General features: G+C 42.3%; 2 protein-coding genes across 4 annotated transcripts; one reads left to right on the top strand and one right to left on the bottom strand.

Moving 5' to 3' along the window:
• The first annotated feature begins 68 nt into the window (after positions 1 to 68).
• Positions 69 to 10,273, top strand: zfyve9b (zinc finger, FYVE domain containing 9b). Of its 2 annotated transcripts, XM_020080559.2 has the most exons (16): positions 95 to 392; positions 2,201 to 2,970; positions 3,078 to 3,177; positions 3,257 to 3,459; positions 3,618 to 3,729; positions 4,578 to 4,700; positions 4,886 to 5,041; positions 5,654 to 5,878; positions 5,958 to 6,040; positions 6,170 to 6,274; positions 6,375 to 6,525; positions 7,147 to 7,227; positions 7,473 to 7,635; positions 8,399 to 8,504; positions 8,593 to 8,772; positions 9,570 to 10,273. In XM_020080559.2, exons 1-16 carry the CDS (start codon positions 329 to 331, stop codon positions 9,729 to 9,731), a joined length of 2,784 nt encoding a protein of 927 aa, XP_019936118.2. In that variant the 5' UTR covers positions 95 to 328; the 3' UTR covers positions 9,732 to 10,273. The 2 variants fall into 2 exon arrangements, with proteins under 2 accessions (XP_069378278.1, XP_019936118.2); XM_069522177.1 differs by lacking the exons at positions 8,399 to 8,504; positions 8,593 to 8,772; positions 9,570 to 10,273 and having other exon boundaries at positions 69 to 392; positions 7,360 to 7,615.
• A 1,200-nt stretch (positions 10,274 to 11,473) lies between these two features.
• On the bottom strand, positions 11,474 to 27,232 carry elovl1b (ELOVL fatty acid elongase 1b). 2 transcript variants are annotated; one of them, XM_020081363.2, is made up of 8 exons: positions 27,076 to 27,232; positions 13,676 to 13,778; positions 13,388 to 13,578; positions 13,132 to 13,212; positions 12,960 to 13,016; positions 12,771 to 12,876; positions 12,400 to 12,536; positions 11,474 to 12,318 (listed from the first exon to the last, which is right to left on the bottom strand). In XM_020081363.2, the coding sequence occupies exons 2-8, from the start codon at positions 13,743 to 13,745 to the stop codon at positions 11,995 to 11,997; spliced, it is 966 nt and encodes a 321-aa protein (XP_019936922.1). In that variant the 5' UTR covers positions 13,746 to 13,778; positions 27,076 to 27,232; the 3' UTR covers positions 11,474 to 11,994. The 2 variants fall into 2 exon arrangements, with proteins under 2 accessions (XP_019936922.1, XP_019936921.1); XM_020081362.2 differs by lacking the exon at positions 27,076 to 27,232 and adding an exon at positions 17,003 to 17,420.
• Between the last annotated feature and the right edge of the window lie 250 nt (positions 27,233 to 27,482).

Genomic DNA, 27,482 nt, shown 5'->3' with positions numbered 1-27,482 from the left:
CATTCACTACTATGTGCAATGTTGTGCATGCAGGCAGAGCTGTGCATATCTGTGCACCGTGCACAGCTGTGCTGTCTTGGCTCGCTCGCTGCTCTGCGGGACGTGCGGACACGGGGAGGGACATCTCTGCACACCTCCTGAGTTTGTTCAAAGAGCTGCAGAGGAGCACAGGGGAGGAGGGACTGAGGGAGATCACAGCGGAGTGTGGGGCAGAGAGAAACCATCCCATCCTCCTCCTCCTCCTGCTGTCAGGGAAGCCACTGCTGCTGCTGCTGCTGCTGCTGCTGCTTGAATCCGTCCTCCTCTCAGATGTGACGGGATAAATACAATGCTGAAGTTCTTCTCTGCGCGGGATGATGAGAATGAAAGCCTGCTGGGAGCAATAACAGAGGGTAAGACGTGCATATGATTTGAACTGGATGGGGAGGGGGGGGGGGGGTGCTTCAGTCCGTGCATGCTCCCCCCATTCATTGCCTGTGTGTGTGTGCTGCAGGGGGGGTGATAGTGTTTGCCACGGAAAACCGCTGATGCAGCGTTTGCCTGCGCACAGTCAGCATCACCTGAGACGTGTGATGCGTGTGCGTGTGTATTGCGCACATAAGACCGCAGGCTGCGCTGTGAGCCTGAGCCGAGCGGCACCATCACCTCCATGATCTGATGTAACGGGGTGAGAGACTGTCGCAGTGCCGCCGGACCGCTGCCTGCGAGCGGATCCAACATCTGACTGTGCACGCGTGTGTGTGCGTGCGTGCGCGTGTGTGTGTGTTGATGCGTCACCGTCCCGCGGAGCGAGAGAGAACCACTGGGTCTGATGTGTGCGAGGAGCTTCACTGTGTTGCCCGCAGAGGGAACGACACGACCCGCCTCTCATTTTTGTAAGATTCGTGTGAAGGAGCTGCAATGCAGTTTAACCTGGGGCATGTGCAGTTTGACCAGTTTTAACAAATGCAACAACAGTGCCAAACCTTTTATCCCACAATGCAACAAAAACATGTTTTCGTAGAAACTAATCAGGTTTGCAGATGAGTTCTGCAGAGGCTCCTGAGTCATAATCATCAGTGAAACACCATTAACTCCATTAGGTGCTGCTAATGCACAGTAATGGTTATTATGAGCTTATCATATGATGGCTGAGGCTGACTCAGTAACTGTCTGTAATCACATGAGGAATTTGCCTTTCTGTAGAACCTGACATTGTGAATGGAGGGATCAGAGAATGGAGCAGTGACGTATATATTTATATATTTACAATGAAACACGGTCAGTTATGCAGGGCACACTCAGGTTATCAATGGATAACTGAGATCCAATCCCTTTTAACCATACAAAGTCTGTTACCACATTAAACTGGACCAAATATATAGACAGATAAATAGGATGAATCCTTTTGTTTTTATGACTCTGCTGGCAACAGCCAGTGGCTGCAGGCATTATGTTTTGGTTGTTCGTCCATCAGTCCCATTACTGTGAACGTGGCATCTCAAGACATTTTGAGGGAATTTCTTCTAATTTAGTAGAAATATTATCTTGGACTCAAGGATGACCTGAATAGAATTTAGTCAAAGATCAAGGTCACTGTGACCTCACAAAGTATGTTTTTATCCTTGTGAATGTGATATGCCTGGAGGGAATTCTTTCACGGGTATAAACATCCACTTTAACTTGGTCTTCATTTTGGTTAGGGTGGTTTCTCAAAGTATCGATATCGACATTTTTTCTCTCCCTAACATCAGTATTGGCATCAGCTCCAAAAATCCATATTGATCGGGCTCTAATATAAATCCATGCCCTGCAATACAGACATTTAATATGAGATTATATACACAGGCAGTTACCAGTATTGAAGATTTTGTTCTCTGGGGAACCAGCAGTTGTACATGTGTGGTAACATCAACCACTTATTGATTTGAGATCAATATCTATTCACAATCATCAATTTTTTTTAAACGTTCACGGTCTAATCTTTCATCAGTTCTCAAGGACGACCACATGCTATAACGCTGCATTTAGAGGTGATTGAAAGCCACGGGGTGTCTGAGAGGTGATGATGTGAATTAACACATGCTGCTAAATGGCCACTTAGCACATGTGAACACAGCTTTTCCACATAATGAGTCATTATTAATCAGCGTGCTTGAATAGCATGTGTAAGTGTGTGTGCAGTGCGTGTTGATGATCATCATGTTCCCCCTCGATATAGATGAAGGAGACAATCCGTCTCTTCAGGACACCAAGCATCACTGGCTGAACAGACCCTGTCTGCTGGTGCTCAAAGATGGGGACGTATCCAAACCTGGACTGGGCTGTGCAGAGTCTCCTTCCAAGGCCACTTCAGACACCACCGTCAGAACCACTTTGGTGCCATGTGAGCAGAAACCATCTGAACAACCTGCCAAAACCGTTTCACCCTCCCAGCTGGAGGAGGGCAGCTGCACTGTGACTGCCATCTCCTCATGGGGTGAAAGTCGTTTCGGGGAGTCAGCCAGCCCCCTGGTGCTGAGCCCTGCCGAGGCTGTGTGGCCGGACGAGGGGCTTGAGGTGGTGGAGGAGGGGAAGAAACCCCAGGCTCTCCTTTCAAAGGAGGACTCTGTGGTTGAGGAGAAGGAACTGGAGGAGAGTGGGCAGCAGCAGGAGCAGCCCTGCAGCTCAGAGGCGACTGCAACACCTGAGGAGGCGTGTGGCAGGGTGACCTGGGAGCTTCAGGGTCAGTTAAAGAAGACCACATCTAATGGAAGAGATGAGGAGAACACCAATGGGGAGGGAGCCATGGGAGACTGCGAGGCCTCTTGTGAAGATCCTGACAATGAGTCCCAGCCGAGCCCTGCTGGTATTCTGTCCAAGGATCGAGGCGGCGTCCTCGGGGAGATAGCACCAGTGTGGATCCCTGATGCTCAGGCACAGGTCTGCATGAAGTGTGGGGTAAAGTTTACATTTACTAAGAGGAGGCACCACTGCCGTGCTTGTGGGAAGGTGAGCAACATTTCTTTGTTCATGAATTGTGCAGCATTCAATGAAGAAATGTGTGTGTGTGCATCTGTCCTTATTTGGTATGTGCATGTGCATGTGTGTGTCGTCAGGTATTTTGTGCACTTTGCTCCAATCTGAAGTTCAGACTTACACATCTGGATGGCAAGGAGGGACGAGTGTGTGTCTCCTGTCACTCAACACTCATCAAAAGTGAGGACATATTTACATCTAGTTAGTTCATAGTTTTTGGAGGAAACTTCGCATGAATATTCTGACATCTTCTCCCCAGGGACATCTCCGAGGGGGAAAAGGAGGGTGTGGTTCTCTGACGAAATCCTCACCAACAAGCAGTCGGAGTCTGCGCCCACCACGCCAGTCAGAGGGCCGACGTTCTCCCCGCTGATGAGACGAGCTTTGGGCGAGCCTGTTAAAAGTCCTGTGGGCTCACCGCAGATCAGGAGAACGCTGCGGCGGGATGGGACATCCATCAGTGTAGGATCATCCAAAGCATGACACCAGAGACAGAACATGATACTTGTTGCTATGATGAAAGGGGAAATTAATCCTACTGACTTCTATTTGCTAGTTTTGACAACATCACAGATTTGACAGAAACCTCGACCCACTCCTCTGTCTCCCTCTTCTCCCAGGAGGCCTGTGGTCCTTACGGCTGGGGCACCACAGCTTTAGTGAGCAGCTCTGCCAACCTCATCCCTCTGGAAGGTCTGCCTCCCATCCTCACCTCCACAGGAGTCAAGGGAGGTAAGACGGGTGCAATGATCCACTTGGAGAATACAGCGAGAACCTTGGAGGATGATTTCATGCCTCGCTCAGTGAGTGGAGGGGAGGCACAAAGAAATGGGACATCCATTTAGGTGAATAGGCGAAGAGAAATTTGGTGATGGCAATAGAAAGGACAAATGTCGTAAAGTGAAAGCAGCAGTTACAATCAATAACCTAAATGCTTGATGTACTGAATGAAATACTAATGCGTAAATCTACTATTTTCCAGCTGCATTAACGATCAAAATAATCACCTGAATGTAGTGGGACAGAGAAAGGCTTTACATTTGCAACCTCAGATTTGAAGTGCCAGAATGAAATCAGTCAATACCAACACCAGACTGCTCTGCAGAATACTCAGCTGTACCTTGTGCACAGGATCTAACCTTAGACTGTGGAGCAAACTAAAAGTAAAAGTACGCTTATACACACATCATTTTTGTGAAATATTGTTTTTCTCATTTTCTTAGTTCTTATCACACTTGTTTGTCCAAGTGCTAATATTTCAGGTACCGTTTCTACTGCGCACATTCTAGCTATAAATACGCGATACCAAGATATTTTGGCTTTTACTGGATAGGGGGAGGATGGGAGACACGTCATCCATCTTTATGTCCATTCTATGGATCCACGTTGCCCTTGTGTCACAGGGGTAATCAGTAAAATTCAATAAGATAAACACCCAACCCTTCTTCACTGACCACTGATTATTCATCGGTACAGCACTGTATGTAACTTACTTTTAAACATGAATCTGTCTTTTTGTTTTCAAATGGCTTTTCAAACTCAAAGACACTAAAGTCTAAATGCTGTGTGTTTCTGCTCAGATTACACTGTGGAGGAGCAGCCCTCTGAGATGCTGCTTATTCAGGAGCTGGAGAGCGGCAGACCAAAGCCCCTGGTGTTTGTCCTCAACGCTAACCTGCTCGCTATGGTCAAGCTGGTCAACTGTACGTCTTTTAATTTCATTTACACTAAATGCTGGTATGATGGTGCCTTAACGCTGACCAAGGAGCTAATTTGAAAACCCAATTAGAAGTATTTCTACTTTTTCTTGCTTATACTTTCCCACATCAACACAGTGCTAAAAAATGTCCTTGTAGACCACTGAGACTGTGACTTGATTGGGTAACAGATGTTAACAGGAAGTGCTGGTGCGTGACGACGAAGGGGATGCATGCTGTGGGCCAAGTGGAGGTGGTGGTGCTGCTGCAGTGCCTGCCAGAAGAGAAGAGCTTCCCCAAAGACATTTTCAGCCACTTCATCCAGCTGTACAGGGACATGCTGACAGGTCAGAGACACACAGATGGACACACCGACATGCAGTTCACCTCTCTGGTCGTTAGATGTGATGTTTAGTTGTGCTATTGAGTCTCACCCACCACCTTTGGGCCATAATACACCGTTTCTGGAAAACAGTCTCAATGCACTTTCTTCTCTTTTCTGTTCCTGAGTTGTATCTCATTCTTCTGAATATATGGTGAATTGTAATGGTTGGTGGTGAAAGGTCAAATATCAGGGTCACATGACCTCATATAACACATTTTTTAACCTTTTGAATGTGATATCTCACAAATACCTCCAGGGAATCCTTTCAAATTTTACACAAAAAGTTCACTCATAAATGAACTGATTAGATGTTGGCGGTCAAAGGTCAGAATTTACCTCACAAACCTTTTTTTCCACTTGTGAACGTGTTATCTTTGTAGTGCTAATATCCACTCACCGATTAACTGATTTGATTTTAGATCAAAATTGACCTCATATTGTTATGATGTCAGGAAAACCTGGAGGGACTGAAATTGTTCTGACTGGCTGAGGCAAACAAGGTGGTCATTCTAGTTTATTTGATTATTTGCAAATTATTACTACACATCTAACTATTTCCTATTTATTTCTGTAGGGAAGGTCGTGAAACACCTGTCACTCTCCCTGTTTGGCAGCAGTTTCCTCGGCACTGAGGAGCATGCAGGCTTCCTGTACGTTCACTCTACTCTCCAGTCCCTGCAAGGTCTACCTCTGCCAAACCAGCCCTACCTCTTCGGCCTGCTGGTCCACAGAGCAGAGGTGGCCTGGGCCAAAGCCTTCCCCCTGCGTCTCATGCTGCGACTGGGGGCCGAGTACCGATGTAAGCCATGTATGAAATCTCACATCTGTTATGCCACACCTTTCCTCCCAAGTTACCCACTTTCTTTCTCTTTTTATAGTTTACCCGTGTCCTCTGTACAGCGTGCGCTGTAGGAAGCCCTTGTTTGGAGAAATAGGTCACACCATAATGAGACTACTAGTGGTGAGTCTGACAATTTGCAATAACTTCTTCTTTGGAATCTCACAAAAAAACATTTAACATCATTAACAGGAAGTTCTGTCTCGTAACTTTTAATAAACGAAATGATAGACAGTCACTTTTTTCTTCCAGGACTTTAGGAATTACCGTTACAGTCTACCAGTGGTGCCAGGGCTCACTGTGGATCTAGAGGCTCAGAGGACCTGCATAAAGATACCGACCACTGGATATAATGAGGTCAGGCTACACGCCTTGAAACGCCTCCCACTTAGTGCTAAGGTTATGTGCTTTTCATTATCCGTCATCCTCCCCTCTCTGCTTGCTTGTGTCACACCAGCTAATGAAGGCTTTGAATAAGTCCAATGAGCACGTGCTGGCCATCGCAGCGTGCTTCAACGAGGCGGCAGATTCCCACCTGATCTGTGTGCAAGCGGACGGTGGCCAGTACCAGACCCAAGCCATCAGCATCCACAATCAGCCACGCAAAGGTGGGTCATGGCTCTGTAATCTAGTCACAGTAGAGGAATGATAAGCTGCAGTTATTTGCTGTTCGGGGATACACTGATTATGATTTTATGATTCACTGCACTAAAAAGTGTGAGATCAGAACACTCACATTTGTACAAAAGCTAAAATCAGAGTTTTCTGTTTTGGTGCAATCTACTAGCTGCACTGAGACAGGCAGATATAGATCAAGATGTATGTACAGTATACATGGAATCTAGTGACTATTTTTTGTATAAGTAGTCTACCCTTTATTTTTCACAACAGGGAAAATCTTATAAACACATATATATATGAGAGGAGTTTAAAGAAAGTAATAAACACACCAATATGAATATAAGAAAAACAGCGTTGCATCAAATGTTGATACGTTTTCAGTTGTACAAGTCCACGCATATCTTTGGAGTAGATGCATATTGGATAAACATTTGTGCAATTAAAGGTTCTAGTGGTTAATCATATCTAGTCAATGTTGCACCTTCCCTTTTTTAACACTAGATGATGCTGCATCATCCTCTCACTGTACAGACTGACTGTAAGTGGACTAAAACCAGTTGGGTCTAAAGTTTGTGTTTCTCTGTGTATAAATATTTGTTCTGTTACAGTCACTGGATCGTGCTTCTTTATCTTCAGCAGTGCTCTGAGAGCGTCTGCAGGATACCTGGCCAAGTCCAGCATAGTAGAAGGTAGGATGTTCAGTCAGAGGGGCATCAGGTTGACCTTGACTTTTACCTGATTACATGTCTGAAGTAGTGCATGTTAACACCCCTGCCTTCCAACTGGTGTTTTTATGTGTGTGTCTGTCTACATTTTAAAAGATTGTATGTCTAGGCGTGTGTATCTGTTGATGTATGAGTGTATGTGCGTGTGTGTGTCTCCCCGTTGGTGTCTGTATGTGTGTTTCTCCTGTATCGCTGTCCCCTCTCCTCAGATGGGCTAATGGTGCAGATCACCGTGGAAACCATGGCAGAGCTGCGTCGGTCGCTACGGGAGATGAAAGACTACACTGTCACCTGCGGACGGCTCGACCAATCAGACAGCCAGGAGCTTGTTTGTGTACAGTGGGTGGAGGAGAGGTGCACTGTGAATAAAGGGTGAGTGTGTCCGCCTGTCTGAAGTTCATGTGGCAGCTGCAGGACGAATAGAAAAACACAACGACCACATTCAAACACAGACTCATGAAAACCTTCAAAGGGATTAGAATAGTAGATGAAGATTAGAAAATATCAATGTAATGTGTAATATTCCTTTATTAGCCCCACAGCAGGGACATTTGCCGTATTCATAGGGGATAGCAAAATAGAAGCATCAGTAATAAACTAGTAAACAATTTCCTTAGGGACACATTTAAATTAATTATGGACCAAATCTGGATCTGAAGCAATTCTCATAAATGTCACTCCCCTAAACATGTTTTTGTCATCAAGATTGAAGTATTCTTCTCTGGGAAATCAAGGACAATTTTGATAAATGCCCTGTCTCGCAATCTTAAAGAAAGTTTCATTAAATCCTGAATTCTAAAATTGCAATATAAATGATAGGAAGACAAGTAAAAGCAAAAGAAAGCAAATATATATATATGTAGTGTAAACAGGATAAATAGAGCGTAAATTAGATTGCACATTAAACATTTTAAATTACAGTGACGGGTTGATTACAAAAACAAATCGGTATTGCACAGTTGAATGAAATTAGTCCTTGTAGTGCCATAACTCCGAATTAGCATCATGTTGTGTCCTGGGAGCAGTCAAACAGCTGCTTTAAAAATCGATCCAGCTGAGGCTTTAAAAACATCCACACATCATCTTCCTTGTCACTGTGTCAAATTGTTGGTCGTCTAAATGTTTGTTTCCTCAGAGTCATAAGCCCCATCGATGGGAAATCCATGGAGTCCATCAGCAGCACAAAGATGTTCCAGAAGTCAGAGTACAAAGAAAATGGGAAAATCATCCGCTGGACAGAAGTAAATATGTTGATCTGTTGAAGAAACCAAAACAAGTGCACCTCAAGCTGTCTCCTCCCTCAACATGTGTGTGAATGTGTTGCTGCAGGTGTTCTTCCTGCAGACGGGAGATGATCCCAAAGGAGGAGCGAGTGACTCTGCTGAACACAACCGGCTGACGGAGCGGATCGCCCGAGCCTTTTGCTTGGCACTGTGTCCGCACCTCAAGCTGCTGAAGGAGGACGGCATGGCCAAACTGGGGCTGCGTGTCACGTTTGACCCTCAAGAGGTCAGAAAAGATGTCTGATACATCAGGTTCAAAATCAGCCTTGTAAACATCAGATGTCACTTTACAAAACATAGTAACTGCATACTTGCAGAATTTAGTTAAATTAGAAATCTGACTTTTGGACATCTGTTATAAGACGAGATAAGATAAAACTTTACTGATATTAGTTTGTTATAGCTGCAGATTGTCAGAATTATCTGACTTAATGTACACCTTTCAGCAATATTATATATTATATTGTATAGAAATGTTCTTGAGTAAAGTACAGTGACTCAGGATTATTGCACAAAAATGTATACTGTATCTGTATTATAAATATATATATACATATATTTATATTTTTGCATACATATATGCTTAAATACATACGTATGTATGCATAAACATTTTTATAAATTTACCATAGTATTATGGTAGTATAACGTATATAGTACAACTATAAAAAGATGTTTAATATATAATTATATTAATTCAAAATAGTATACAATATAATATGAATATAAAAATGTATGGAGGTACGTATATAAATGGGTGGAACGATGAATATGATTTCTGTGAAAACAAAGTGAAACATGCACAGTTACCATGAAATAGAGCTATAGTCAAGCTGCAGTATCTCCACTGTGGTTAAATGTATCTTTACACCCCATCTTTATCTATGTTTAAAAATAAATACATGGTCAGACAGACAAAGCAATATAACGTGAGACTCATAAGGCACAGGGGTAAAGTTTATAACTCAGGCTCCTGGGTGTGACCATATTGAAGCTGATTAGTGGTCTGTTTTGTAATTTCAGGTTGGATTTGTGGCCGGGAGCAACGGGCAGCCACTCCCTGCTCGGTATCTTAACGCCCTGGATAGTGTGATGATCCCTGTCATACACAGCAGGGGGCGAAAGAGGGGAGACGAGCCCATAGTGATGGAGCTCATCTTCTACATCCTTGAGAACATTACTTAGGCCGCACATATCTAATTTCATCCACTAAACCCTGACCACGACTCTGTCGCGGGCACGTCTCATCAGCGCTGCTGTTGGCTTCAGGGCGATTGAAAGCCTCCAAAAAGGGCGAACCAGACCACACCCAAGGTCTGCATCCATCTCACCCACTCAACAGTAGAGAGAAGTGGTCCGTGGTTTTCTGATCTCACTCTGCCCTGCAGCAGACAATCCCTAGTACGCATGATGAAACCTCCAATGGACCATCAGATCAAGGTGCTCAGTACTTGCACTGTAGTAGCATTATCATAGCTTGATATCACTCATGTCACAACGTTCAATACAGTTTCCAGATATGGAGAAAACCTTTAAAGTGGGAGCTGGATTCAGCCCTGCGACCCTAAAGCAAAGAGAAAAAGAGAATGACTTGAAAAACTGTTCGTAGTAGATCTGTAGAAACCTGATGCAGAATGAATGCCTGAAGAATGTTTTCCTACTGGATGTGTTTTAACTGACTGCTAATGAAATGTTATGTCAGCCTGGAATTAAACTTAAAACAATGACTTGATTACTACTGCCTGTTTATCCAGGACTCTGCACATCATGCAGTACAGTTACTCAAGTACAATCTGGATTACTTTTACTTTAGTAACCGTCTATATATGCATATATATCTCCTTGAACTATTGCACAAATACATTGCACATCCTTGTTTGGTGGAGCAAGTACTCAAATATTTTATTAATTAAAAATAGATAGACAAACATGTACTCATGTAGAAGTAAACCATGAACTTTTTTCTTCTGAATAAAACAAACATTTAAATAAACATAAAGTTAGGACTACATAATTAATACTACTTAAACATAATTACTAAGTATTACAAGTAGAAGTACTTGTAGTTGTAAAAGCACCACATTGACTTTTCTACTTGAGCTAAAGTAAATCAGTATACTTGCTTTTCAATATTCTTATAGGTAAGAGTACTAATAGAATCATATTCCCTAATACATCAGTCAACTACATTACTAACTATGCCTACTGTATATTCTGTTAAATACAATAACACAGGCGAGTCTAATGGTAACTGTCTGCTCTGATTGGATCAGTATTCTACTCATTAATTACGTTTAAAGATAGAAAAGAACGTGTTTTTAGATTTTAAAAGCCGACTCTCTTGAAATTTTTTAAATCGTGGTTTTCCTTTTGAAAATGACACCAATACTTATTTACAACTGGATTAAAGCAATTTTAAATGAAAGCATTTCCTGTTCACAGTATCAGCTTCACACAGCTCTCTGAGGAAGGCTCATTTCCAGGTGTGACGCAGCTGCTTACATTAAACAGAACAGCTGCTGGTTCAGTCTGTAACTTGACAAGAGTAGTTATTTTACATTGTGGATGAGTGGTTTATTTAGCTTATATACATTACAGTACAACCACAGTGAATGAATATAAGCAGCTGGTTTTACAGAGTAATACTGAAATATGACTCATGTTCTTTCCCAGATGAACCCGCTGCATCTGTCAGTCTGAGGATACTTTCTCTCTCTGCCTCTTCCGATGGATCTTTTCAAACAAAGCAGAATGGCTCTCTTGTTCCACCTCCTACTCCCTCCACATACTTGAGATAGCAAAGACAATTAGCACAAGAAAGCGACACATACACATTTGTTTTGTATTCTTTGCTGGAACACAAGTGTCCTCAAACTGAGAATGTTTCCAGAAAGTTACACGAGCAGTGAAAGTTCTGTACAACGAGATTATTTAAAATTAAATTTATTGGCATTTCTATTTTAAATAGACAAGGTAACAAAATTTAGAAAGTCTAAAGCATACCAATACAATTAGTTCGTGTTTTTTTTTTTGTTGTAAAACTATTTACAAAAAGTATGTTCAAGTTTGATAGAAACTGTACAGTCATCTGTCCACAGGGGGGAGGGGGGAGGGGGGGGTCACAGAGGTGTCAGATAAGTAGTGAAGGCGAGTGGGGTGAGAAGCAACCGGTTGTGACGCTGAACAAGGAGGTTGAACACAACATTTAGCTTAACAACATCTTCTCTTCATACATTGTGTCCCAAAGATGGTTCACTAACTCAAAGAAACTAAACAAACCATAACGTGGGACCCCAACTGTGGAAATCATTGACCCGGTCTTTTGCCCAAGTTTTGCATATAAAACTAAAAACAGGCTAAGAACGCCGACATTATCTTTGGAATGTGTGGTAGTTTCAACAACAGGTTTGTGGATCATACTTCTTGGGAGTTTTCTACCCAAGATCTTTTAGGCCTTCTTCATCTTGCCCGTGTGAGTGCTGCTGTTCTCGTGGTGGGTTGAGCCGTTGCTGGTGCCGCCGTAGCTAATGCTGTTGCCGTTCTCGTGGCACTTGCCGTTGGTGTGCACGGCCGAGCCGTTCTGACTCTGCTTGAGGTCCTGTTTGGGCAGCCGCTTGCCCCTCACGTACGCCTGCACCCAGAAGTTGGAGAAGAGCACGAAGAAGAAGGTTCCGTACATCCAAATGAGGTGGAGGATCATGGGGAACTGGTAGTCGCAGCTGTTCATGAAGTAATACTGGGTGGCGTGGAGAGACACCAGCACAAACTGGATCTGTTGGGAAAGAATCAGGAGTCAGCCACCTACAGCCATACTTACTTAGATGGAGTTATTTGTGCACCAGGATATACATACGAGCTGAATGGCTGTCATGTATTTCTTCCACCACAAAAACTTCTGGAAGCGAGGTCCAGCAGCTGCGAGGCCGTAGTAGAAATACATGATGATGTGGACGGTAGAATTCACCATTGCGTGGAAGGATCCCATTCCACCTGGAGTGATAATGACAACATACACACATATTAGACCAACTCCAAAAACAAGAATGTAGACAACGTAGAGGTTTTATGCAGACATGGTAGCCTACACTGCCTGGAACATTGTGACTGATCGTACAGGTCTATGTCCTGGAGGACTGGTACACAGGAGGAAGTAACTGCTGGACCTGACTGTTTGTCAGTTTCTAAAATCTTCTACAAGCCGAGATGCAGTTAATGTGTACTTACCGGGTGCGTAGCAGATTCCCCACCACCATGTCCAGGGCATGAAGGAGTGGTGGAAGATGTGCAGGAATGTGATCTGGCCATGCTTTTTCCTCAACACAAAGAAGATCTGACAAAGAGAGGGTACTGATTAGCTGAAGTCAACCTCTGCCGATCAAACACGGAGGCGTCGGGTTGAGGAAACGGACTTACTGTGTCCATGAGCTCAATGATCTTAGAGAACCAGAACAGCCAGGCCACTCGAACCATCTAGCAGAGGGAGTGCAGAGTCAAGTTAACAGGAAATCATTATTTACGAACAAGTGCAGCAGATTTTGGTCAATGATTTAAGCGTGCGTGACTGAGAAGTGAGTGAGGGACTAACCCGAAGAGCTTCAGGACTGTTTGAGGTATCAATTGGGTCGCATCTCCAAGTGTATGTTGTGGCCCAGCCGGACATCAGGAACTAAAGAAAAAGTAAGTTGCCTTTACTTGGGGACAAATCACTGGATTGACGTTATCAGTCATTAGCTAAGGAGAATATTTCTAAATACATCTTTATAAACAAAAGGTCAACAAAACCACACTCATTTAGCCAGAGTTTAGAGAGCAGCAGCACCGTGTTGCAGACAGCGTCTTACCTCATAGACGATGAATATCGACAGCCCCACTAGCAGGAAGTTGTACACTATCATGGCCTCCTTCAGCTGGAAGGGCTTGCGATTGGCCATGAGGCGAGGTCCCAGGTAAAGCACGAAGAACAGGTAGCACAGCAATGTCGCAGTCATGGAAATGGGATTCTGCATCATTGGGTATTCCTTCAGCCGCGGATCTTAAGAGGAAAACAACAACAACATGAAATTCTAAACAAAACGATAAAAAAATAAATAAAATAAGAGTATGTGTGTTTCTAGGGATCAGTCACCTACCAAATCCTGCCAGGAGGTAGTCATAGATATCCATGGCGTGTGAGCCAATCTCCTTGATCCCTTGAAGCATGGTTACCGGCTTGTTTTGTTACGACCCAATTATCTGCAAAAAAAAAGCCCATTGTTAGTTTCTCTTCTTGTCAAAGCCGAGCACAGCAGCAATCCTTCCAGCAGTCCCATGACAGCCATTCAAACACTTCAGTTCACTTCACAATCAGTTCAAGAAACCCATATTTTGTTGTATGTTTGGAAACTGAAACTTTTACCAGCCTTCATTTTCTGCGGAAATGGATTGTGTGAAACTTTTTCGACACAATTTCCAGCCACACTGGACACAGAGTGAATTACTGATGCCAACAATAAAATTCACATGTCTTCAATTCTTTGTCTGTGTCTTGCTGGTGATCACCCATAACCAATACATGTCTTCAAGGAGGAGCATTTTGACATTTCCTAATTCAGCAAGACTGAAATGCAATTATTGGAAAAGAAGTTCATCCCTCGTCAAACAAAAACACTCCCACTAAGATCCCAGGGTGCTTTGCCCTGGCTCCAGCTGCTCGTCAGACATGGTCTGATATCAGAAGGGAGGGGCCACAGGGAGGTGGGAGGAGGGCGTCGCTCATCCCACACTGCGGTGGCACTTAACAAGCGGTTTGTGCACGAGTCAGGACACAACATCCAAACTGCTCTCCTCAAACACACACCCCCCCCAAAAAAAGTTGTTGATCACTAAAACCTGAAACTCCAACACTGCTGAACCTTGACACAGATATCCAGGATGCAGTAAACCACACAGGACTGGAAGACAGCCACTGCATACTCAAACCTCATCAGCACATCCAATATAATGAGAAGCATTTCACTAATGTAAAGTGCCACAATACACAGCCTTGAATGCAGAAATGTTGCTATGGTTTCATAAGTTCTCTGTTGACAAATGGGCTTATCATATCAAGTGTAAACTGCAAAGTGAAGACACAATGTAAAGTGCAATGCCGGGCGCGGTCTCCTTTCAACACGCTGGACACAAAGGAGGGGGGGGGGCTATTGTTTGATGTGCAATCTGCAACGCTCCAAATTTTCACAGTGCGAGGACTAAAGTGCAGCCCTCCTTGAGCCAATATCATTAACGGTAAGTTATGTGAGGTTTTGGAAGAATGGAGGACAGGGAGCGGAGCTAAGAAAAAAACGCATTAAAAAGAAAATGTCGACCTAATTTTGGAATCAGTTTTAAAATGTTTTGTTTTCATAGGATGTCGAACAAGAAATGTAATTTGCTAGGTGTCATTTTCGTGCACTTTCAAAAATAACAAAAAACTAATTGCACAAACTGCAAAATGACACATTAAAGGGCCCGGTCTCAGATGTGCCCATGTGCAAAGTAAATATCCAAGGTAAACATTAACCAAAGTTTAATTCCACGAGAAGCAACACCGATTAGCTTTGCCACAGGAAGTGATTGTTATATTCACCTCCTTCCTTGCACCGATTGGTAGTGAAATGGAGGTGAAGGTTCATCACGGTTACATTTGTGTGACCGGTCTCTTACACCGAGATTCAGCCCTTTTTGCACAAACTGTTGTGCCTTTTGTGAGTAAAAAGTATCCAAAAAGAGGAACATCAAAATAACAGTTAAATGAAACAGTGTCTTTAATATAAGGTTTATTCATTGTCGAGGTCAAATCCGTTTGTGACCAGCATAGTGAAAACTTCTTCTTCATTTCTCTTGCTCCTGTAGATAACCCCTGTGGATTGTTCATTGTTAGTCACTGGCCTATGTCAACACTACTGCATCTCTCTGGTCAATCTCCTCCTTGTTTCAGCCTCCAGGTGACTTAGTACAACATTCCACACACCGACATCTGAGAGCAGCACTCGACACCACTGACCAACTTCTTCCCCCTCAGTCCTCCAGTGTTGGTGTTGGTGGTTAATGACAGTTTTAAGACACATTTTGACATTTCAGATAACTCTTACACAAAAATCTGTGGTTGTTTTTGAACCGACGATGAGGCGTTTGGTCAGACGCCTCACATTGCAACAAGAGTACCATCATGTCAGTGGTGCAGAGTCTTGTTCTGAGGAAAAATGCTGAACAATTACAGTGATTAGATCATACTCTGGTCAGGGGGAAAGTCTGCTAGAGTTACTGGAGCAACGTGACCTTGAATCCTGTAGAGATGGATAGATTTTTATAATTTCCTTTCAGTGGAAATTTTAACTCAAGAATACAGATGATGGGGGTGAGTTTTTATACAAGAGAAAAATGATTTTGATGAGGTTTAAATTCAGAAATTCTACAGGTAGGATTGGGTTTGGAATTTTGAATAAAGTCAACTACTTTTCCTAGTTTATGAAGGAACATGTGACTCAAGGTTGTTTTTTTTAACTGACCAATAATAACCAACTGACTGTGTGAGTCAGGGGAATATAGTCTTATGATCACGACAACACAAAGAGACCCAGATGGAAGAAAAACAAAAGTTCCAAGAAAACCCAAAATGCAGCACCCTTCCATTCAAGCTCAGTGAAACCACAAAACCATCTCACAAGAACCACATTGCTCTGACGCATCTGTACCGTTATCTGCAAGTATCAATGAACTCAAAGACACCTGACCTCTGCTCATATCGGCAAATGAAAAAGGTTTGCACATTAGCACAGAGTTTGGACTGGCAGCTGAAAACTGCTGAGTGGTCTTTGTTCAGATACATCAGCAGTAATTCCACAAGACGACAGGAACTTCCTCATAATGTGGAAGGGGAGGTTTAAAAAAAAAAAGAAGTGTTTCCTGACCTATTCCCATGACAGAGTGATGCAATTTATCTGCAGACACATGACCACTGAAGCCCAAAAAAGTTACGGCCCTGGGTTATACCGCTCTTATTCTTGTGACCAAACTAAAAAGTCAAGTAGAAGAAGAAAAAAACAGTTAATTCCCCTGCATGTTCCATCAACAACCACCCCATTCAGTATTAGGCAACCTTGACAACAAGGTGCAAGGTGGCTGGTTTACATCTACCAAGGAGACGTAGTACAGAGGAAAGGGAGGGGGAACATTTCTAATGAAAGCCATGTCCATGATTCACAGGGATGGAAAAAGGGAGCTCACGAGGGCAAGAGTTAATAATGAACAAGCTGGAGTTGACATGGAAGAAAATCAGGGAAGAGGAACTAGGAATCCATCAGGAAAACTGTATAAAAAACCTCAAACACCAACTGAAAATAACAGGAAGGAAATAATAAAACCATACACCCCGAGCTGCTCAACATGTGAGCAAACTCCACACTTAAGTTAGTTCACCATAACTTTGAGCAACTTACCTTGCTGACACTTTTACCACTTAAATCACCAAAAACAAATATGGCTCCTTTTTTCGCCTCTTGGTAATCAATTTAAAAAAAAGGTGCAGGCGGGCAGGGAGGACAGGGAGCTGCAAAGAGAAAAAAATATAAGGAGCACAGCAGCATAGCAGGGGAGAGAGAGAGTGACAAGAGCAAGGGAACGAGAAAGTAAAGTGTGACTGGTACAGCAGTCGTCCAACTCTCCGCCCCTCCCACCCCTGACTCACACAGTGGATGAATAACCAGCTCACAGAAGGAGAGGGAGGGAAGGAGGCAGAGCGAGAGAGAGAGAGAACGAGCGCTGTGTGTACCGCTGCAGAGAGAGAGAGAGAGTACAAGCGGGGTGAGAGCGAGATGGCCCCTATTTAAACCCACGGCACAAAAAACACCACTCAAATGAAAATGCGACTGGGTGCTTTTTTGTGGACGCCGCCCTGACTTCCACATGTGCGAGTTCCCCTTCTTTTGACTCCTCTTCCGGTCACACCCTACACCCACTGAACCTCACACACACACACGACTCAGGAGTCACCCTGGAAGTTTTTTTCTCGGGGGTGGGCTGATGATATTATTCACAGCCATCGGGCGAGAAATCAGTGGTGACTCTGTTATCATGAAGGGGCCATTGTTGACTGGCCCTCTCGCCGGCCAACACCCGTAAACCAAAACTATCGTCCATTTCTTTTTTCTCGGTTGTGGAACAATCCATATCATGTCGTGTCTAAAATGCCTGAAACAAGTCGGAGTAGCTGTGAACTGCAGGTTTATTACAACCTGTGTAGAATTTCCAGTTGTTTCTCAGTATTGTTAAATTTACCTCAATGAGTGACAAACAAATGATCGAGTTATACTAACACAATTGCAAACTTTTTTTGATAAAAATATATGTATCTATTCAGTACTAATTCTCATTTTTATGGTTGGTCCAACATTAAGTTTTTTCAGTGTCCATAAGCCAATATACCATTTCATAGTTATAATTCTGCATAACTATATCCAGGAATAACAAACTTCAAAAACTGACATATATTGAGTTTATTTATTATTGAGTTATATGAGTGTCACCAATTGAAGTAATTTTTAAAGTTAATCCAACATTGATTCATAAACTCAAAACCGGTCCACAACCCAAACAGCCTGGCAGAGCAAAACTCCCCCACAGGGGCAGCGTGAATGGTCGCACAACCTTGATGTTTATTCAGGGTTGGACAGTGAAGCCGATGGCAGAAGAAAACTATTGCTGCAGAGGGATGAGATGACTCACACGATAATGTTTAAACATTCTTCCTAGAGTGTTATGTAAGGAGGTTTCGCTCTCGCTGCAAGAGGGAATCACTCGTTCAGATCTCTGCGTCATACCCAGCCGATCCGGAGTGATACACGTCAACACCAATAGTGGTTGTGATTTTCGGTTTATGGATGCCTTTAGTCCTTTGGTGGAGGCTGAACAAAGGGAATTACACCTCGCAGTTTTTATCACGTTCAGATTTGTGAATGTGACCAGCAGGTCATCAACAATTCACACAGCTGTTGCAGACATCAAGTTAAACATTTGCTTTCGACCTGCAAGGCAGCGTTCACTCCTGCAGATCAACAGATGAACATTATAAAACAAAAACAGGCCTTGCAAAAGTGAGACTTGAAAATTCATGCAGCAACCAGAAGCCTCTTGGTCTCTTTAATCTGACACTCTTGCACAGGTGATCTTGTCCTCATCACACGGCATCTGACTGACTGGGCTGGTTCTACCCGTCACTCTGGCCCTGGTGGGGAGCTGGGGGTGATAGTGGCAGCTCTCCAGCGCATTTTAGCCCCTCCCCCGAAATACCAAAACACACCAAACAAAATAGATCATCGCTCGCTGCAGTAGATGCTGACAAGAGACAATTCAAATATGATGAAGACATCTTGCTGTGCTGTGAAACCAACACCCGTTTGCAGCTTGCACAATGAGCGCCGCCCACAAAGTGAAGGTGGAAGGACGTGGAAATGCTAATGCTAATCGTGGTATTTGAAGGAAGAAGTAACTATTTAATTCCTGACATAGTAGATATATAAGATAATCATCTTAAACGCTCACGTTCAGGCTGTGATGAAGTGTGACTCAACAAATCCATCAAAAAAAAGCACTCATTTAAAAAATTTAGCAAAGGACAATTGGTAAACTCAAGTATCAAGTAAACTTCTGAGCTTTTTGGATTCAAGTGGGGGTGTTGATTTGACTTTTGATTTTAAGGTCACAATTTATCAATTGTAAACAATTTATTCCCCCCCACACACACAGCTTGAGCAATTGTAAGACGCTCAAGTATTGTTTTGAATAGATCAACAGATTATTGGTTTTATGTCGTGACAACCGTTTGCAGTTTCAAATTCTTAAAGGTTTTAACCCCCTAACCCTATCTCCGTCTCAGTCAGTTGCCACAATGTCTCGATGAGGCAGATAACAAGAAACATGCAGCTATTTGCTACTTATGTCATGAGCTGTGTCGACCGCTAAGTATTTCTCCCCTTTTCTTTGGACGCGTGATGACAGAGTTGGCAGGAATGGAGACGAAATATTTCTAATTTCAAAGTAAAATTTAGTAATAATCCACAACCATACTGTTCAGTGCTGCTGAGTCTCATTTCTTTGACCTAGAGGAGCAAACAAAAAATGTCAAGAGCGACTTCACTGCACAACCACACACTTGCTTGTGATTTTGGACACAGAGTGAGCTGAGGACTAATTCGACATGTTTTACAACTTTGCATCAGAAACTAATTCAGTATAACTGTGAGTGGGAAACAGAAAACAGGAGCAACTCCTAATCGAAAACTTAACTTAAATTATAAGTTGACATTTTGTTGGAGTCCAACAGCTACAGAAATCTATGATCACGAAAATATCAATTTGGCTTCGACAAGCTTAATTGTTCTTACCTGTATGGGGACATATAGCAAAATCAAATGCTTTAGGAGTTGTGTATAGTATAACCAGGGCGTGAACATTTTAATTAAAAAAAACAATCATGTTACACATTCTTCAGAAGTAATGAAAGTACAATTCCAAGGACATGACAAGTGCTGCCGATTAAAAACGCTGATGTTTCCAGGGCACAGTGCCAAGCAAAATGCATCTGCTCATTACAGACTATATTCCCATTCATTGTTCTGTACCTACTGATTAACCACACTATCTAGAACTCCATCATGAAACAAATAAGAGATACAACAGGATCCAAGAGACTGGGAACATTTAGCTTCTTCAGGGAAGCATGGCAGACTCTTGGACTCAAATGGTACAGTAAAAATCAATTAATCTCTAATGGATGTGGGCGATGTTTGAAAGCTCAACTCTGAACATACTGATAATCAAATGGATGATCCATTAACAGACAGAGTGTAAATGCAGAAACATGTGTGCTGCAGACAACATGTGCATGTGTAGCAACGAGCACATGATTCCAAGAATTTCCAGCAGCATGTGACACGCTGGTGTGAGGAGTCTGACTTTGTCGCCAAGGCCTCGCCACTGTACTAAGCTCATGTCTGACTATGAGAGCAACCTCCACTGCTGCGTAGGAGGTTGAACAAAGTTTGCTCTGAGAAGTCATAAGACAAAGAATGACCTTTATTGTCTAAGAGGTTCAATACATGAGAAAAGTTAAGATGGATTACTCAGAACTAACCCAATTCTGGACAGGATATGTTTTAATTTATTTATAACCTCTGCAGAGGAGATATGACTTCAAATCAATATCATGATTATTTTAAACTTCCTCGACTACGATTAATGAACGATTACTTTACGTGATTTTCTTGAAACTTGGAAGGAGGGGGAATGGGCCAAGCGAGAATCCATGTCTGTATCCAGGATTTTTTCCATCCCTTTCTTTGACATTGCATGTTTTGACATTTTCACTGATTTCCCAGGGGATGAATCTTGATGAATCTTGGCATATTTAGGGAACTGATATCCATGAATTTGTTAATTTTGGTGCAGCTTGATTGAATTTAAGGGGGCTGGTTGGAGGCATGTGCTCTACTGAGTGACATCACAGTTCCTTCATGTGCTCACAACTTGTTTTTCTTTTAAAACAGGTCATCAGACAGTCTTCAGTAGCAGCAACGTCCAACCTGAAAACTAAGTGAAAGCCAAATTGAAACTAACTAAAGAAATCTGTTAAAGGGACACATGTCTCACATGAAAACAAAAGACAGACACACATTCCAATCCAGTCAGCAGGACGTCAACCCTCTCAAAGAGAAAACAAGGCATCACTGTGCTCTTCCTGGCCCCTGAATATGTCTGACATAAGAGCTGAGATAAAGTGAGCTACATTCAAAAGTAGGTCTCAGTCCACACCGCTTACAACTCAACCTCATCCAAACGCCTTCTATTTTCTCACCTACAGATGCTTTGAGAGAAAAAAAAAAAATAGAACAACTCATGTAAAACAAGCGAAGTCACGCACAGGTATGCACTATGACATTTTTCACCACTCAGGAATGACCTCAGTTAAAAGGACTTACTTCACATTTACACATCTGGGACACAGCTGGTCTGCTAATAATTTTCAATGTTATGTGTTGACTGGCATAGAAGAAGAAATTGTTTTAAGATATTCACATATATATATATATAAACAAGAATTATGTTCTGTGTTCCAGTAACATTAACATTTTTGAAAATATTATTGTGGGAATACTCGGCCCACTCCGGGAAAGTACAGGAGGAGAGAATGGCGTTTTCACTGTCTTTATTCTGGTTGCCTCTCCTGGCAACCACACACATATATATACACGGGTCTCTCAACTCACACACACACATCCACACACGTCCGCCTGCTGCTCCGGTCTCAGGACGCCAGCCTACTACAAGAGAGAGCAGAACCAGGTTACCAGCATGCTCTTATTGATTGCCTGATCACCTGATTCTGCACAGCTGTCCGATCACCGGCTGAGCCACTTCTCCCTGTTGTCCAGCAGTTGGCGCCCTAACCATACCCCACCGCCACAATTATTTAACCTGTAACACCAAAATTGACCTAAACTAGAATGTCACTCCGCTTGTAATCCCACATTTGAATTCACTTGATCCAGAATTACAAACAAGTACCTGGCAATATAAACTGCAAATGAATGTACAGATTCTAAATGATGTCTTATCGCATTTATATTACTTATAACATATTAAAAAGACAGATCTGTGTGTCACCACAATAAAGTGAGTATTTCCTCACTGCAAAACAACTGTGCACAGTCACAGAAGTGACTGTGGGGCAAAGTTGAATCGAGAAGCCTTTATCTGATGAATGTTAATGGCCAGGTTGAGCTCTGATTTCTTATCTTACGTCACCTGTTCTGACGGTGCAAAGAGGGCGAGCCCAAGACTGAGCTTCCAAAAAAAGGCAAGTCTTGGCTTGAGTCATCTGATAAGTATCCTGGCATCCCAGAGGGAAAATTTACTGGGATTTGCAAAGGGAGGTACAAAAGAAAAGAAAACAAGTAGACACAGAACAACACTTAAAACTGACCTCTCCCCAGCTACAACCCACTGATGTCTGAATCCAGGTCAAGAATTTGATTGCAAACACTTTTTTACCGCCGCCAGAGAGTTTATGTTTTCACATGCGTTTGTCTGCAGGATTACACATTAACTAAGGGACACATTTCCACTACACTTGGTAGAGGGATGCAGTATGGGTCAAGGAGCACATTACATTTCTGAACGTTAACATTGTGAGGGCGACTTTCAACAGTTCCTTTGATTTCTCAAGTCATGATTCATGGAGAAAAAAAACAACAACACATGTTTAGGAGATTGATATTTCTGAGTTTGTGCCATGTCAGATCCAAGTAGAAATCTGGATCTTGTGCATTTAAATGTAGTTCAATAAGGAGTCTGTTGGAGGGATGCAATCCAAAGACGGCCCACATGTTGAACTAAATGCAGTTAGTGGAGTCATATACAAGCAAGAACCTGAGAGGCACAAGATAAATTAATTCAGTTTTTAGAGTTTTATGATGTTGAACTGATATCTGGACTGATGCACATCTGGAAGCATCTGCCAGTATGCTAGTTATTGGTTTCCATCAGTGATGCAACACCCACTCCAGTTTTATTTTTACAATTTACAACTATGTTTTCCAATTTTCCAAAAACTGATGGCGCCACAGTTCAAAGAAACAACAGCTAGGCAGGGAATAGCTTAAGTTGAAAAGCAAAATTTTACCACTCAAGCAAATTTCAAAAAGCAGTTGATGATGAAACTAAAAACACGTAACCTGGCAACGCCTTCTGGAGGCATGCTGGTCATAACAAACGACATATTCAAAAGGCATAACAAGGTCAGCACATAGATTTTACTTCACCAATAGACAAGAACAAGTCACTTCACATTCTGTTTAGTTATAGTGTTCTATACTACGAACACTTGCACTGAATTGAACTGGTGCAAATTTAACCAGCAGGTGAACTAAACATTTGGCATCCTGACAAATAACATGTTAATAATGCCAGTCTCTCCACTTTGACATGTACTTCAAAGTGTGTACATATACACACAGTCGCAACAACAATTTTTATTAGCGCCAACAACAACTTCCTGTACCTTCACAAAAATGTCCTCATTTCCCCTCAATGCACAATAACATGTTCCCTCCCTCACAGGCTGATATTTTCCAACTCAATACAATTACAAAAGCTACAGAGATAATAGTACTTGTAAGTTAACACAACCAACCAAGTAACGTACAGGGGTGAAAACATAACCTCCTTAGTGAAGGTCATAAATCATCTGTTTGCTAAAACAACAAATGAACATCCTGTTCAAAGAGCAGGAATCAAACAGTATTCACAAGTAAACTTTGGCCTTTTTTAATTTGCATCATCTAAACGTTAACATGAGCCTCACAGACATTGGGATTTGAATATTAATTTATTATACTAAACAAACATGAGCCCAAAATCAACTGACAACATCCAATTGAGCAACAGTTGTACAGTCTAGCACAGACTGCGATCACGAAGAGACTGATCTTTATCTGGAGCACGTGACGCAGTTCAAACACACGGGGGAACAATGAACACGACGTGGTAGTACGTCAGATATGTATCGCAGTCACTAGGACACTTTGTGCTTCAGTGAACTTAGTCAATGAGATGTAACAGTGTTCTGACAAGGGTCCCTCAAACGTCACACCGGTAAGGAATATGTATTAACGGAACAGTCAGTGTAAAGCATTTTCCTTTTAAAGACCAACAGCAGACGACTGGAGGTCAACTGTGATAAGTGGGACTGCAGCATAAAAAAAAAAAAGCACACTCATCCCTGCATGAGTTTTCTTAAATACAAACAAAAGACCAATTTGAAAACTGGTTTTACAGAATAAACAATGCAGAAAACACATGCATTTGGGTTAATATGTTGTACATAAAGAGTTCTACTGTACTTGAGTTATCTTTTTCTATCATTAATGGTTAACCTGTAAAATATCAAGCATCAATTCCATTTCTCTGGCATAAAGGTTTGATGGTGACATATTACGGCCATGTCAGGACGTTTTACCTCTGCCAAGGAGGTTTCATTTTGATCTGTATTTATTGTTAGTCAGTTGGCAGGACAGAAATTACTCAACCGATTTCCATGAAATTTTGTAGAGCAGTTGGGCATTACCCGGATTAGATTTAACATTGTTAGATATTTTTCAGAAAATAATTCATGGCATATTTACGGGAAGTGATATTTATTTGTGTGTGCAATTTGGTTCAGATCCCCAAAAAAAATCAGTATTGCAAATATTTCTGCTGCCCAATGTCAGCCCCTCAGAAATCTTTTTTCTTCAGCCTCCATTGTAAGATCAGTTCAGTCAATGTGAGGGTGTTGACACTGATGAAGGTGATAACATTCAACCTTGAAGCGTTAACAGTCACAATGCTGCGGCTGTGTTTACATTACTATCAGAGATACACCTGTGGTGCTGGTTGACCCTCAGGCACCTTGTCTCCGTCCCACACCCGTGAGCTGCGGGTACTGTTTACAGGTTTACACCTGGTTAGTGATCCATTATCTACCCACACAGACAAAAGAATCAGTGAGGGACAATGCACATGTTGGTTTTTTTCATTTATCAGGTCTACTGTAAAATACTTAAATAAAGTTGAGCTCATGTTTTGTAAATCATGTTTTCTAATAGTACAGCCAGTCACTAATGCAATATTCAAGTTTTTTGTTCCATCCAAATCCATGTACACAGTGTTAAGTTAACATGTGTCCATTGCAACTGTGCAAATATTTAAATTGGACATGGTGCCACTTTATCTGATCGTACTGTGATCTCAGATGGAAGAGTGAGTGGTAAAAACTTGCAGCTTTGCCCTCAGCAGCATCTGTTCCGCAATAGTGCATTGCATAAACAAGTTGGTGCAGGATATGGTTCTGTCTTGTCTCAGAGTGATGAAATAAAGCAAGAGTTTAACATGACTAACACTGTTACATTGAGTAAATAGGTGTGGGTGACAGAGCTTTCAATATTGATTAAAGGACATTACCTGGATATGATAAGATAGTGTACATATTTGCTCTTGTATTGAAAAACCACACGGTAGAAAGTTTGACTGCGCTTCAATTAGTCACTGTTTAAGAAAAATCCTGCAAAACAGGTTTTGACAAATTGTCTTGATAGATGTTTGTGTTAGTATCATAAAAATGTTAATGGAACCTTCGCCACAACCCAACAGTCCCCTTAAACATCGGTTCCCTAAATGTGCCTGATTTTTTTCACATCAGTATCAGTTAATCATTCTAAGAAACTGATGAAAAGTATAAAGTGCTCAATCTCACCATATTAAAGTAAAAAGAAAAAATGTAATTTTCTCTCAACCTGTTGAAAATGTTTCAAGCCAAGCCTCCGTATCATTTCTCAGTAATATACCGGATGAACATCTTTTATTATTTTTCACTTGGCTGACATGAGCCGAGTGAACAACCCCGTAGCTTTGTCTTTAAAATGGATTTGATCTCTTGGCTAACAGAACAAATGTAAGTGAGCATGCAAGGTGAGAGGCAGCAGTCACAGTGAGTCAGACACCGTTATAACATGTGACCACTGACCAGCAGGTAGGTTTTCATTCATGGTCCAGGAAGGTGAGACTACATTTGCAATAAAGACTAGCCTACCTGTTAAACACACAATCTGAGATTACAATCCATAAAAGTCTTTTTTGGGACGGTCTTTAAAGTACAAACCAAAGGTAAGATGCGCCGGAGGTATTGTTGGACTCTACAGAGAAGAAACAGTTGTTGAAACCTCTCACAAGATCATTATTTATTATTGAGGGGGCGATGAATACACTTTGTCTGGCCACACTGATTCAACTGAACAACAGATTTTAAGTACATCAGAGCTACAAGCAGCTTGTGCTGATGTGAAAGCTGGAAATTTGACCTGAGGGTTTTCTCTGATCAGATTCATGCACTTCTAAACTCTTACACTCACCAGACTGTACAAGAATTATTTTTAAAAAGTTAGCTACACCCACACACACACATTACCTCACTTCCTTCAATGGATGTGACAACTTCAAACTTAGCTGACAGGCACATTCTCAGCTGTCTGCACAGGACAGACGACACAGCTGCTGTGCGTAGGTTGTCCATGAGCCCACTGTCTACAGCACAGATGTCAATGATGAGAGCAAACGCCTATAACATCACCAACAGCCCCAATAACTGAGCGGATATGTTTGCAAATGGCCACTGCAACCACACGTTTTTCAGTGGATACACATTTTGGCACAGCTCCGCACAAGAGTTCAAGAGTGGAAATTGAAATCAACGCTCACGCTAGCAGCAAAAATATGTTCATCCCTAAGATTATATGAAGCTATGGAGGCGAAAAACCCCACTTTGAGCCGTTTGAATGAATGAAACATGAGCATGACGCTGCGTAAAAGCGCGCCGCCAACGACGCCCCCAGCAAGTGAAACCCACCTGAAAGCGGAAAGTGAACAACTTGAAAAAGCTGTTTAAACCCGTGCACGCATATATTTTGTGAAGAATACTCACTTGCGCTGAGTTGAACAGTCGAAAGCAGCGGATAATGTGACTCAGGGCGTGTCTGTCTGCGCGAAGTTAGCTCCGCTTCCTCTTCCTCTTCCTCTCCGCTTAAATCTTCCTCCTCATGAGCCAGCCCTTTGATGGAGCTGCTGCTGGAAAGAAAGGTGGAGTCATTTTTTCTACCCCTCTGCTGGTCGCCTAATATGGACGCAATCGACTGTAAGTCTGCCTCGACCTGCAGCCCCACATTTCACTGTTTCCACACAAGCTGCAGTTCTGTCCCCAGCTCGATTCTTCTGGACTTTGTGGAGAAATTCACTGAAAGTCAGAGAAATGTCTTTTAAATGTTTGCATCAAATATATCCATCTGAAACAAAAACATTACAGGGGTTTACAATCAATATTGAATATTACTG

This window comes from Paralichthys olivaceus, chromosome 3 (assembly GCF_024713975.1).
Source record: "Paralichthys olivaceus isolate ysfri-2021 chromosome 3, ASM2471397v2, whole genome shotgun sequence".
NCBI classification, from domain to species: domain Eukaryota; kingdom Metazoa; phylum Chordata; class Actinopteri; order Pleuronectiformes; family Paralichthyidae; genus Paralichthys; species Paralichthys olivaceus.
This window is presented reverse-complemented; position numbering and strand designations above follow the sequence as displayed.

Bases quoted from the DNA above. Each gene is read 5' to 3' on its own strand.
- zfyve9b (XM_020080559.2), top strand. From the start codon at position 329: ATGCTGAAGTTCTTCTCTGCGCGGGATGATGAGAATGAAAGCCTGCTG. The intron at 4,701-4,885 runs GTACGTCTTTTA...ATTGGGTAACAG, and splicing joins TATGGTCAAGCTGGTCAACT to ATGTTAACAGGAAGTGCTGG. The intron at 8,505-8,592 runs GTAAATATGTTG...GTGTTGCTGCAG, and splicing joins AAATCATCCGCTGGACAGAA to GTGTTCTTCCTGCAGACGGG.
- elovl1b (XM_020081363.2), bottom strand. From the start codon at position 13,745: ATGCTTCAAGGGATCAAGGAGATTGGCTCACACGCCATGGATATCTAT. The intron at 13,213-13,387 runs GTAAGACGCTGT...CTTTTTCTTTAG, and splicing joins CGATATTCATCGTCTATGAG to TTCCTGATGTCCGGCTGGGC. The intron at 13,017-13,131 runs GTTAGTCCCTCA...TCCCTCTGCTAG, and splicing joins ACAGTCCTGAAGCTCTTCGG to ATGGTTCGAGTGGCCTGGCT.